Source organism: Euprymna scolopes, chromosome 26 (genome assembly GCF_053919585.1).
Source record: "Euprymna scolopes isolate OS-2025 chromosome 26, ASM5391958v1, whole genome shotgun sequence".
Taxonomy (NCBI): Eukaryota; Metazoa; Mollusca; class Cephalopoda; order Sepiida; family Sepiolidae; genus Euprymna; species Euprymna scolopes.
The window spans coordinates 95955620-95968481 of record NC_136507.1 but is presented as its reverse complement, the minus strand read 5'-3'; the positions used below and the strand labels follow the sequence as shown (position 1 = coordinate 95968481).

The following is a 12862-nucleotide window of genomic DNA, read 5'->3' as shown; positions in this document are numbered from 1 at the left end:
CCACAGGGGTAGTATGCTCTCGTTCCATCAGCCATGACCAGGTAGAAGTATTAAGTAATTCGCAATTGTATTTTTAGGTATTGCCTGCATTGATTCCCAAGTTCAACTGAAAGATTCCATAGGTCAATAAGATACACCTTGAAGATTATATCAGTCAAAACATTGTGCGAATACTATTAAAGGCGAGAACAATAGTTCGAAAAATACGAACCATCTCAAAAAACTTCAGAAAAAAAAAGCAGTATAAAAAGGAACATGGTTGGTTGTTTTTCTTTTACGGCATATCAACCCTTTTCAGGTTATTTAATGCCGAATCCAAAGATTTTGAAGACAAAATTTTTTAATAGAATATATTTGTTGTTTTCAAGTCTGTTTCTATTTAACCCATAGTTGGAACCCTAACAGGTACTACCACTCCGGATCAGAGTGGACCTGGGAGCAATGGCAATTAAAGGGTGGCTCCACACTCCCCAAAGCCCGCAAGCTGAGGCCTCACCACTGGATATAGTTTAAGGTCATATCCAGGACCATAAAAAGGAACAAGTGAAAAAAAGACATTGGTAGTGCAAATATATATAGCATTGTCATAATACGTGCTTTTCTCTTTGTTCTTTCTTCTGCTGGCTTCTTCACAACACTCAATTTCCATTATTTTTCTATCTTAGAAGCATTTATTATCTAAATTGGCATCTAATATTCTATGCCTATAACCCTACTGTCACTGTTAGTTTAATATTATTGGACTCAGCAAGTATTCAGGAGAAACAAAATAATTATAGTTCTTTGGGGTATCCATAATTATAGACTGAATTTTACTGGAAGCGGTTCACGTGTCCAACATGAAGGCTATTCTGAGGATGAATCGATTACACACTAGTATGGTCATGTGAACGATTCATTCTTTTAGATAAACCATTGCAGAAGCAGAAATGTCGTAAATCGCAGGAAGATTGGCCAGCCAAGGAAAACATGATTGGATATAACAGCATAGCATGAAATTTGGAAACAGCTGAACCATGAGGAGTGAAGAGTGAGCTTGAGTGATATCAGAAAACGTCTGATGCCTAAACAACAGAAAAGTGACGTTAAATGAGGAGAAAAATGTTTGTAGATTGACAGTAAGGATTTTTTTTGCAAATTTTTTATAACTTAATTGGAAATAAAATGGAATATGTTAGAGTATTTAGTTCTTGTCCAGAATCCTACCTATATTAAAAAAATAAGAAAAATCTGTATTACTTACGTACTCATGAAAAAAATGAAAATATCATATTCTAAAAATCATAAATTTATCAAGTAGTTTTATTTTAAATAAGAAAATCAAAAATTTTATAAATAACCAAAGAGCAGCTACCTTGTCCACCATTTTAAAAACAATCTTTAAAAAAAAATAAAATAAAAAATAAAGAGGGGGAGATAACTCAAAAATAATTCAAACTAGCCATATTTATGTGGTAATACCTATGAATTCTCATTACTTGCTTAAAAATGATTTTCTTTATAAAATAAAAACTACTTGATAAATTTAACTGATTTTTGGAATATATTTTAATTTTGTCAGAGTACATATTACGTTTTTCTTTATTTTAATATAGAAGGAATTCTTGACAAGAGCCGAATATTTTTATCTTTGAATTTGTCAAACAGTTTAAATATTATTATTTTTATATTTTACATACCTGAAACCTTGTGTGAGTTCTTCAATATGTTTATTCGTTACCAAAGGGATGCCTTTCTCCACAATAATGTAGGGCCTGTAAAGATGAGAAAAACAATTGAATATAACAGCCATTGCCTTTTGTCCTTTGAAACAAGCAATATTGAAATTTTTAATTTTTGAGATGAGATATGAATGTTTGTATTGTTTGATTGTTTATTCTCATCTTGAGTGTTATTGACACAACGTTTTGGTCGAAGAACCCACCAACTGTCGTCATGTGCAAACTACATGATTTTTTCTCAACAAAGGAAAAGGGGGATTAGCTCTGTATTGCAAGAAATTGGACTTTGGCTTTGAGGGTGTGTCCGTAATTTATAAAAAAGAAGCAAATTGTAAGGGGTCACTAGGGTACTTTTTAAGACTTAACTATGATTCAATTTTTAACTGAATCCTTCTGTTAATTATCACTAGTAGTGAAAATAAAACTCCTTTTTTTTTCCTAAGAGATGCCTCCCTTGCATTGTTTTTTCTAGAAAAAACGCAAACAAACATAAGATGTCTATCCACGGTTTTGTAAAAAGATTTTCACTAATAGTGAAAATTAGCAGAGGGATTCAGTTAAAAATTGAATCAAAGAAAAGTCTTAAAAAGTGTTTTAGTGACCCCTGAAAATTGTCTTTTTTTATAGCTTACAAACACACCCTTAAACTCAAGGTCCGATTTCTTGCAATACAGAGCTATAAATATGTGCGATCATTTTCAACATGAAATGAAAATATGTGCGATTATGTTTGACATGAAATGAAAATGCGCGATTACTTTCAACATGAAATGAAAATGCGCGATTACTTTCAACATGAAATGAAAATGCGCGATTATTTTCAACATGAAATGAAAATGCGCGATTATTTTCAACATGAAATGAAAATGCGCGATTATTTTCAACATGAAATGAAAATGCGCGATTATTTTCAACATGAAATGAAAATGCGCGATTATTTTCAACATGAAATGAAATACGTGCGATCGTTTTCAATACAAAATCAAAATATGTGCGATCGTTTTCAACACAAAATCAAAATATGTGTGATCATTTTCGACATGAAATGAAAATATGTGCGATTATTTTCAACATGAAATGAAAATATGTGCGATTATTTTCAACATGAAATGAAAATATGTGCGATTGTTTTCAACACAAAATGAAAATATGTGCGATCGTTTTCGACATGAAATGAAAATATGTGCGATTATTTTCAACATGAAATGAAAATATGTGCGATTATTTTCGACATGAAATGAAAATATGTGCGATTATTTTCAACATGAAATGAAAATATGTGCGATCGTTTTCAACACAAAATCAAAATATGTGTGATCATTTTCGACATGAAATGAAAATATGTGCGATTATTTTCAACATGAAATGAAAATATGTGCGATTATTTTCAACATGAAATGAAAATATGTGCGATTGTTTTCAACACAAAATGAAAATATGTGCGATCGTTTTCAACACGAAATGAAAATATGTGCGATTATTTTCAACACGAAATGAAAATATGTGCGATCGTTTTCGACATGAAATGAAAATATGTGCGATTGTTTTCAACACAAAATGAAAATATGTGCGATCGTTTTCAACACGAAATGAAAATATGTGCGATTATTTTCAACACGAAATGAAAATATGTGCGATCGTTTTCGACATGAAATGAAAATATGTGCGATTATTTTCAACATGAAATGAAAATATGTGCGATCGTTTTCAACACGAAATGAAAATATGTGTGATCATTTTCAACATGAAATGAAAATATGTGCGATCATTTTCGACATGAAATGAAAATATGTGCGATTATTTTCAACACGAAATGAAAATATGTGCGATCATTTTCAACACGAAATGAAAATATGTGCGATTATTTTTGGCATGAAATGAAAATGTGCGATTATTTTCAACATGAAATGAAATATGTGCGATCGTTTTCAACATGAAATGAAAATATGTGCGATCGTTTTCAATATTAAATGAAAATATGTGGGATCATTTTCGACATGAAATGAAAATATGTGCGATTATTTTCGACATGAAATGAAAATATGTGGGATCGTTTTTGACATGAAATGAAAATATGTGCGATCGTTTTCGACATGAAATGAAAATATGTGCGATTATTTTCAACATGAAATGAAAATATGTGCGATCGTTTTCAACACGAAATGAAAATATGTGCGATCGTTTTCAACACGAAATGAAAATATGTGCGATCGTTTTCAACACGAAATGAAAATATGTGCGATCATTTTCAACACGAAATGAAAATATGTGTGATCATTTTCAACATGAAATGAAAATATGTGCGATCATTTTCGACATGAAATGAAAATATGTGCGATTATTTTCAACACGAAATGAAAATATGTGCGATCATTTTCAACACGAAATGAAAATATGTGCGATTATTTTTGGCATGAAATGAAAATGTGCGATTATTTTCAACATGAAATGAAATATGTGCGATCGTTTTCAACATGAAATGAAAATATGTGCGATCGTTTTCAATATTAAATGAAAATATGTGGGATCATTTTCGACATGAAATGAAAATATGTGCGATTATTTTCGACATGAAATGAAAATATGTGGGATCGTTTTTGACATGAAATGAAAATATGTGGGATCGTTTTCTTACCTGCACAATCTTCCTCCATCCGTTGCGATATAAACACACCTATGTTTGTGGTTCGGATAAACAGACACAAATTCACTGATATAACCTGCTCGTCTCATCAACCGAAATGTGTTGATGAGTTGACGATATGCTCGGATTACACCAAGGATATTACCTGATGAAGAATATAAAAAGAAATTCATTTTTTTTTTTTTAAATTTGTCCAATTAAATTTTCAGATCTTTTTACTTGAAAGTTTAAATTTTGAAAGATTGCAAATTCATTCATTATTTTTTCAACTATTAACAAAAGATTAAAATGATTGAGTTGTTTACGAGTAATTTCATAATTCAAATATTGATTACAGAAACACACTTCTTTAATATTTTGGTTTAGCAGAGTTGAATAGCATGAAAAAAAGTTGCTAGTGGTAATAACAGGCAAACCCGAAAATACACCCGGGGTAGATAAAACAAAGGAGTGTATTAGAGTAGGAATTGGGTGGAGTCGGTAGATCAATGGGTGCATGTGTAAAATGGAGATTTACTTTTTTTGAAAAGGAGGTTTACCTCAAAATACTAAAAATAAGAATCAGATTTGATGCAGTATGTTGGTACAGATTCGATCAATAATTATTGAATTCTTCAGTATTGTCATTTTATCAAATTTTGTCTAGTATGATTTCTTTATCAAACAATGTCTCTTTTTTTTTTTTTTTCTCACTCTTTTTCACCCCAAACAAATCACACTACTACTTAGACATTAGGGGCTACTATTTGGAACCCTAACCCGACAGGGACAGAATGTAGGGAGTTGAGCAGCAAGATGTCTGCTCACATTACATATAAACTTCTGCACATCAGTACAGTCAGGGAAGCAGGAGACCAGAAGAGAATCCAAAATCTACTAGTTTGAGGAAATAAACCATTAGAGTAATAGTCTTTGCAGCATTTATAGATCTCTACAGTGAAAGGGTGGGATTTTGCTGATTGTTGGGTTAGTCGGGGATATCTACATTGAAGAGGTACAAGTGCTAGGAGTTCATCAGATCACATTCCATTAAAATACTTGTAAAACAAAGACAGATGCAATATTGCAGTGATGCGACAGGGGTTGGAGTTTGGTTGATAGTGCGGAACCTAATAGATTTGAGACTTTTTTTTTAACATTGTCTAAGAGTGAGGGATTAGTGGTAGATGCACCATCCCAGATGGTATTGTCACTCCTTTTAATTATCAAACGTCTTAAATATTATTGTTTTGTTTAAGCGAATAATTTGGAAAACATATTACCATTGAGGAAGACGAGATAAACCAAAGAACTGGACATCTCTTCACCGCTTAGGAATTGAATATCTTCAACACCCAAATTGAAAGCCAGTCGGATAATTGGTCCTTCATTAAGATCAGTCGTCACATGAGTCATTAGGGCAAGGTTTTTCACTAAACCACAAGACTGAAATGAGAAAAAGAATATATATATATATATATTATTTCAACACAAAAGAAAAGTGTTAAAAGAAAATATTGACAACAATTAGAAGCGGAGTCTGAGCAATTTCAAATTTATACGAAAACCTTATACTAAGCTAGAGAGATACCTGCCCCAGAACAGAAGAGTTTTATATCAGTTTTACGCCTTTTTATATGCAGATTAAAATCAAGATATGATACTAAACGGGGATCGGCAACACATTCAACTGCATGGATTATGTTATAATTACCAGTCATGTGCCAGACAAAGGTCATCAATTTAAAAATAAAGAAAAATACATATGCAGACCTCTATCAACCTAATGTTTCAAACTATAATTAAAATAATCATTCAGAAAAACAAGAGAAAATTTAACATTTTAAAAAAAAAAAAAAAAACACCTAAAATTAGATTTCCTCAAGAAACATCAAAATATTTCAAAGTGAAAAAAAAAAGTCAACCGAAGTGAAATAGATGAAATTATGTGTATGTTTGAAACGATTATTGAAAATTATACCACAAACGAATCACATACACACAAACACAAATGAAACGCATAGACACATATATGAGTACAAATATTTGCAAGCATATACGCTTACATATGTACACATGCAGTAACATATACACATTCATAAGGCATGAAATAGAAATCTGACTGAGACAACATTGTCCTTTTGAAGCTGTCCCTGCCTAATGTCTGTTGCTGATTGGTCAGTCAATTTGGTTTTTATTTTCTTTTGTTTATTGTTTTTATACTTTACACAGACATAGATACAAATAGTTTTGATCATGTTTTTACAGTCATCATATTCGAATTGTGCTGGGTGGAAGCAGACCTTTTGTTGAATTTGGTAATCAGGCTCACAAGCCAGTCAAAATGTCTTCACGGGTCAGATCCGGCCTGCAGGTTGCCGATCTTGGTACTAAACCTTATGTATATAATCCATGTTTTAATTTTGATTAAAATCCATTATATGTTTGGTTTTTTTATTTTAGAAAATGTCTGAATTTTAAGACTTCTTTAAGCTTTAAAATCTCTAAAGAATAAATTAAAATTCAGGAAATTTTGCTTCATTGTTGTCTAATGGCTACGAGTCAAATTCAAAGCAAATCTGAAATATTTCGATTTTCAACTGGAAAGTTAAAAAAATTCAAAAGAAACTGAAATTTAAAGAATATTTATTAATTAATGTTTAAACAAAAATCAACTAAATTTTTACAAAAGACTTTCACCTACTTTTTACCCACTTCGCATAAAAGAAAATATAGCTCACATTCGAATCCCTAATGCCTATCACGTGTGTTCCAAAATTCATAATGATTTTTCATTTAGTTTAGGAGTGAATCCTATACATAGAAATATATAAACATATACACATGTCTGACTTATATAAAATAACTAGCAGGAATATCCGGCGTTGCCCAGGTCATATATAAAAAATAAAGTTGACTACACTTGCTAAATGATTTTTACGGTGCAATAATTTATATCAGTTTGAAAAAAAAAATCTGCTGATATCGGCCCACTGCTACGAATTCAGAATAGCGAAAGAAAAAAGTTTTAAGCAGATATGATTTAAAGCAAAAAATATTTGTGATTTACTTAAGTAATAAATTAACCCTCAGCTAAATCAATCAGCCATAAAAAAAATTTGAAATAAGAAACACGATTTTTGTCTTAATTAATCACCAATAAAAAAAAAAAATTCACTCTAATTTTTTGTTTTGAGCCAAGTAAATAATACAAAGTAAAGAAAAAAATTTATTTTTTAATCTTTTAACTATTTGAATGCAAAAGCTTACCAGAAATAAACGTTTTCAAAAATATGTTAAAAATAAATAACGAAATGTCTGCCGTGAGGTGAACACAAACACAAAAACTAAGTTACGGGACAACCCTCTAACCCATTCGGCTACAGCAACAGTCATATCATGACGTTGCAAATTAATGAATCTGAAAGGTGAAGCAGTTCACACATGCGCAGATGTTAAAATCATTTGGAAATTATTTTACGTGGCCCGCTCCCATCAGATTCTGCGGTTGTTAAGGTAGAAAGAAAAAAATTCCACATATTATGCGTCAGAGTTCTTATCTTTTAAGACAGTACTAGAATCATTCTTATTCAATTTTGAAAGTTTTAGCAAGACATACAAACACACATACATACATTCTCATTAACTGACATCTCTCCTTTATATAATACTAGCAAAAGTACCCGTCATTGACTGGGTTCAAAAACAGCCTACAGAAAATCGACTCTGATTTATGAAAGTATGATAGGTTATGAAAAGGAAGGCTTGTAAAGAGATAGCTTCGAATTTGGGGGTATCAAAACCAAAGCAAAATATGATGAAAGTAAAAATAAAATAGATAAACTCCATAATTTATTATACCATATCTGTTCACACTGAAACACTTATCACAATATTCTGTGGATCTATATTAAAAAACCTTGTTAAACTTTGTGACATATTTCCATTCTATGGAGGTCAGGCGCCAACGAACACCCCATAATTTTATTATACCATATTTCTTCAAACTGAAACATGATTATCAAAGTATACTTATGCAGATAGATATGAAAAGTCTTTATTAAAGTTTGTGCCTATTTCCATTCTATGGAGGCCAGGCACGAACGCAGACCCCACAATTTTATTATACCATCCCTATTTAAGTTAAAACATACTTATCAAAGTATCATTATGTACATCTATATCAAAAACACTTGTAAACGTTTTTTTTTTTTTTAATTCTTAAATTTTTTATTTCCATACTTGTGGACCAGGCGAGTACGCAGACCCCACAATTTTAATGAATCATCATTATGCCAGATCAAACATATTGTCTCATATTCCTGTGTCTCGATACATCTTCTATCATTATATGTGATCAGTTTTCTATAATAGTCAACCATATAGGAACCTATTAGTGACCAGACACACACACAGACGTTCAGCTTTATATTATAGATATAATAATATAGAAAACAGTATAGCTACATTTCAAATTCCAAATATTTATTTTACTTATCAAATTCTTTAGGGATTTCAAAATTTTAGCACATTTTATATAGACATGTTTTGTTCCACAGAAACAATCAAATTATTATATCAATATTGAATCTTTCATGTACATACTCTTCAGAATTTTTTTGCTTAGAAAGAACTAGCCTGAGATTTATATTATAGATGTATTTTTAAAAATGCATGAGAACGTAATGTCAGAAAAAAATGGAATTCTATAGAAGATTAAGCATTGCATGTTTATTTTAGCCACCATTTTGGAATTAAGTTTAAAAAGTCAGTTAAATTTTCTAAATCAAACCTAAATAGCAATGATTGACCTAAATGTTTGGTTCTAACTAGTTAATCATGCTTCACATTTATAACTGTCATTTGCCACAAAAAAATTGAAATTCCAATTATTTTCATCCAATAATATTTTCAGTAAATGAAATCTCCAGCAACCACCATCTGTTTAAAAATGGCATTTACATTTCATTATCGTAAACATAGCATCACTAAAAAATACAATTGTGTAATGGTTCTCAGCTCTAAATGAATACATTTAAGTTTTACATGGATTCCCACACAGGCAGAGCTGGACGTAAGCTTAGTTAACAAGTGGAGAAAATCTTTAAAAAAAAAAAAAGTGGGGGGGGGGGGAGGCGGGTTCTGGAGTGGAACAAAAGATAAAGTTACCTCAGTCCAGAAGGAATTCCCCTTCACTGACTGCAAAAATTGATTAAAATCAAAGTGTAGTATCTGTTCTGGACATTTACCACACTAAGTTTAACCAAAAAGAGTCAATCTTTTATTAAATATATAATTTTTGCTTACTAAATCTATATATATATATATATATCTATATATATATATAAAAAAAAGAATGGTCTCTACCAAACTCCTGTCAATTTGAAATTTGATATATTGGGGATTTGAACCTGTGGAATAAATTCCATTTGGTTTTTAGCTGGTAAAAATAACTGCTAAGAGGTGAAAATTGAAAAAAGTTTCAACTTGACAGTTGTAAGTCGACTTAGTGCTATTCTACGCATGTGCAAATATACATTTATACCTTTTACAATATTATTTTTTTAGTTTCTATAAGCGTGCAGATGGTAACAAATAAGGCCAGAGAGTGATATGTTTTAGCTTCGATTCTAGCTGATGGCACCCAAGTCATTTTTTCCTTTGTATTTTTTAAATCACTACTATATATTGGCTACATAGGTTCTATAATGATAAATATAAAAATCTGCATGAATTAAAATATATCTGAGCAAATTTTACAACCAGGCAACAAAAAGAAAAAAAATTTGTATAATAGGGAAAAGGAAGAATACTCTTTCATTCTTTAAACAATACAGCTTATCTTTTTTGTGTATGCGTGGAAAAAATATTAAGTTTCTACTTAGAATAAGTTTTCATGTTTATTTCAGAGAGAGAAAAAATAAGGATATGTTTCCCCTCATGCAATATGTAAGAGGGGGGAAATTTTAAGCGCAAGAAAAATACAATTTAATCTTTTTTTAGTTTGTTTTTTGCTCCCTTTTGTTTTTGGGAAGTTTTTTTATAAATCTCAGAGTATACAAACTTGGAAATAAATCAAAAGCATGTCTGTTGCTTCAACATTTTTTTAGATAACCCACACAGATATAAACCTGAAGGATTGAATGTGAAGACTATTAAAAATCACACCTTTTACTGATGAGATGTTTATTAATGTGCCCACATATATAATTTAATTATGTCAGAACAAAGTCTGTTGGACATTCAAGACTGAAATTTGATGGACAAGTCAGGCATAGATTGAAGTTTTTTTTGTTTTGTTTTTTACAAGGTGGTCACCACTTATCAAGGCCCGGAAGCCACTCGGGGATAAGGGTTATTACGTGTACAGTACGTTAATGTTGAGTTTTGATAAAGTGTCTACTTACGGAGGCGGTTCATCAGGAATTTATTTATGTTGGACTTGAAGACATCCAAGTTTATTTGTACCAAATATAATTAGATTGCAGAAATAATTATGAATTTTATTAATAATTCTATGCATATCATTAGATGCACATTTATATATTTTCTTTATAAATTTAAAGTTTCAAATTTGAACTGTAAAAAAAAAAAATGAAATAATAAAAAGAAAATGAAGTTTTTGTATGAGAAATACTGTTTTACCTCTCCTTCTGGGGTATCAGATGGGCAGAGCATACCCCACTGTGAGGGTTGAAGAGATCGTGGTCCACTTACTTTCCGTGTTTTTTCAAACTGAAAACATAAAATCAGAATCGCATATTAGAACTAAGCTGAAAAAATATATACATATCAATATCACACCATTTTTTTTCTTTAGATCGAATAAACTAAAATCAACATTGAAAAGAGCATAAAAAAACAAAGAAATATCTTGTTTGGGTTGAACATAGATAATTTTTCAAAAATAACTGAAGAATGTGATTTGGTAATAAATGTTTCATGATAAATTTAAATCTCATAAATATATTTTGTCACAAATAAAATGATTGATGGTTGGAAATGTTATTTTAAGAGAATCAAAATGTCATTGTTTAAATATTTAAGACTTTAATATAATCCCATATTGTATTCCAATCCTGGCCACCAGGAGCTAGATATGATGATCATGATATGAAATTTGGAAGGTGTACAAAGGAAAATAACTAAATTAATGAAAGACACTACTATATATGGTAGCACATCTAAGATCGTAAACGACCAAGTTCTCTCCGATTCTCTCTCCTCTGATCTTGAGCACGTGGTACAATGGGGAAAGGAGTGGCTGGTTACTTTTAATGCATCTAAAACCAACCTTCTATCTTTACACCATCAACGTTCTGATCCCCATCTGGCATCAATTGAAATGAATGGCTCTCGTCTTAGGGAGGCCTCATGTTTTGATAAGCTTCTGGGTTTGACAATTACTCCTGATCTGAAATGGAACACGTACATTAAATCTGTTGCCAAGGCCGCTAGAAAAATGGTGGGATCTTTCTATCGATCCAGTAGATATCTTACTGCTGACGCAATTCTCTATCTATATAAGAACCAGGTACATCCAAGGATGGAATACTGTTGCCACATTTGGGCAGGAGCTGCTAGAAAGGACTTGTCCTGCCTTGATAGAGTTCAAAATAGACTTCGTAGCCTCGTAGGAGATGTCCTTTTCTCTTCTCTGCAACCTCTATCTCACAGAAGAGATGTTGCTAGTTTGTCTCTGCTTTATCGTTATTTTCATGGCAAGTGCTCGATTGAGTTTCAATCTATGGTCCCTTTCGCCAAACTTTCACAAGAAACACTCGTCTAGCTGAAAACACTATCAATAATTCCCTCCACACTTTATCTGTGCCTAAACCTAAACGTAGATTCCATGAAAAAAAGCTTCTTTCTTAGAACTGTACGCCTGTGGAACTGTCTTCCGTACTCCTGCTTTCCAGCAGACTACAATATGGTTGCCTTCAAGTCTAACGTAAACAAATTCTTGATGAGCTGTTCCACTTAAGTTAACAAATTTACCTAATTTCTATTACTAACAATTACTATATTGTTCAATTGACTACTGTACACTCTTAACCCTTATCCTCGAGTGGTTTCTGGGCCATGATAAGTGGTGACGCCTATGTAAAAAAAATTAAAATAAAAAATAATACGAATAGGTTGGAATCCTTAGGTTCAACTACTTTATTAGAGAGACTAGCTGAAGTACCCGGTGTTGCCAGGTTGTATTTGATATATTTGAATATTCCGTCTTCGTACTTAATTATCTTATTGATTAAACAAAACATTAATTCATAATGGTTTCTTTTTCCAAATCCCTTGTGAGGTAGCAGAAGTAGGTGCATTTTATTTTGTAGAGGTCTCGCCAGTAGCCCTAATCCTCTGTTCTAGTTTAATCTTTTATCTTTTAGTTCTTATTCTTTCAAAATATGATGTAAGAATTGCAAGTATTATTTTATATCATAGTGCATATCTGACAACACTAAAAAATATCCTTTAGTACAAATTCCAACGCATTTCAGGTGAAAACATTACCTAC

At 31.4% G+C, this 12862-nt stretch overlaps 1 protein-coding gene across 1 annotated transcript in view; it reads right to left on the bottom strand.

The window, feature by feature from the left end:
• LOC145248288 (DNA-directed RNA polymerase III subunit RPC2-like) overlaps window positions 1-12862 on the bottom strand; it is a 191372-nt gene that overhangs the window by 133249 nt on the left and 45261 nt on the right. The window contains exons 13-16 of the mRNA XM_080110162.1: window positions 10990-11079; window positions 5628-5790; window positions 4357-4510; window positions 1680-1754 (exon numbers count right to left, since the gene is read on the bottom strand). Coding sequence (XP_079966288.1) covers window positions 1680-1754; window positions 4357-4510; window positions 5628-5790; window positions 10990-11079 — 482 coding nt within the window. The remainder of the gene's footprint in view (window positions 1-1679; window positions 1755-4356; window positions 4511-5627; window positions 5791-10989; window positions 11080-12862) is intronic.